The following is a 1352-nucleotide window of genomic DNA, read 5'->3' on the forward strand; positions in this document are numbered from 1 at the left end:
AATATATATATATACTATATATTTATACTATATATACTATATATTTAGTTTATATACATGTAAAATAAAATGCTTGAGAAGACTTACCTGTGAAGAAGAAACAATATGACGCTTATCAGGAGACCAATCAGAACATAAAACTTTGGCTTGATGCCCTTTTAAGATACGTCTAGGTTTTACATTTATACAATTAATTGCTTCAAGTCTATCTGCTACACTGGCAACTGAAACAAAATATAAAAAATATGATATAAAGGAATATATTGATTGATATCAATCAATCATTTATTATGCTTACGTGTAATATCATTTAACTTTTGTCGTTCATCTTCCAAGCGTTTCTTTAAGCATTCTGCTTCTTTCGCTAGCTTCTCTATATGTTCCAGCTCAGTTGCCGAGTCCATATTATAGCTCTTACTTGTTGATCAACTTTTTGATATACAATAAATTTCACAAATAGATGATCTTCTATACTAAAATTCCATATATGTCAAAGTTGTACATATACACCTATATATATCAACTCTAATACGATTTATGCATCTTTACAATTCTCTTGTAAATCATAAATGATTCATTGCACAATCAGCAATAGGCAGTATTATTAATTGTTACTCCATTAGAATTATAAATATAATTTATTACATTCGCACGCGCACGGAATGCCATTTTTTCACAAGCGAGAAGAACGGAGACTCATGAAATTCTAACAGACCGATATTGTTTCATGCATTGAGGCTCTTTCTATATAATCCTTGTTCTTACTCGCTTATTGTACGTTTTTAAGGGAAAACGTCATATGTATGATGTAAACGAGAATAATCGATACAGCGCGACTAGTATTCCTTCTTTGCGAGACGAAATAACGATGAAGCGCGCCGCGTCGATACAATGACGCTTGATGACGTTTTTCTTCTATCTCTCTACTTCTACACTGTGCGCAATCCATTCCACTCAATACGCATTGCGCACATCCATAATCCATTCACAGCATTCATCACTGGTCTATTTCCACCGAGATTTTAAACCGGATCAGAATGTAAGAACCAATCAACTACAGTTGAGTATTCTTTTGTTACAACAAGTCGAACGACAACGAAATGCTCGACTGTAGTTGGTTGGCTTTTACATTCTGATGCGATTTAAATCCTCGATGGAAACTAGGTCACTGTTTACCATACCAGAGAGAAACCTGAGAGGGGTCATGGTGGCCTTTTTCGCGTAACAGACGAAAGTCAGTACGTCAGCAGCACCAACATCAATTTTATAAATTGAACTATGTATCACATCACATTTTCGCTACTGTCGATAAAATCGTAGTGTCGATAAATGGGTTTGGTACAATCACAAAC

At 34.4% G+C, this 1352-nt stretch overlaps 1 protein-coding gene across 1 annotated transcript in view; it reads right to left on the reverse strand.

The window, feature by feature from the left end:
• Positions 1-1005, reverse strand: part of LOC108688880 (guanine nucleotide-binding protein subunit beta-5) — a 2254-nt gene extending 1249 nt beyond the window's left edge. The window contains exons 1-3 of the mRNA XM_018195410.1: positions 766-1005; positions 299-473; positions 58-224 (exon numbers count right to left, since the gene is read on the reverse strand). Coding sequence (XP_018050899.1) covers positions 58-224; positions 299-404 — 273 coding nt within the window. The 5' untranslated portion in view covers positions 405-473; positions 766-1005. The remainder of the gene's footprint in view (positions 1-57; positions 225-298; positions 474-765) is intronic.
• Between the last annotated feature and the right edge of the window lie 347 nt (positions 1006-1352).

Source organism: Atta colombica, unplaced genomic scaffold, assembly GCF_001594045.1.
Source record: "Atta colombica isolate Treedump-2 unplaced genomic scaffold, Acol1.0 scaffold247, whole genome shotgun sequence".
In the NCBI taxonomy this organism is placed as follows: Eukaryota; Metazoa; Arthropoda; class Insecta; order Hymenoptera; family Formicidae; genus Atta; species Atta colombica.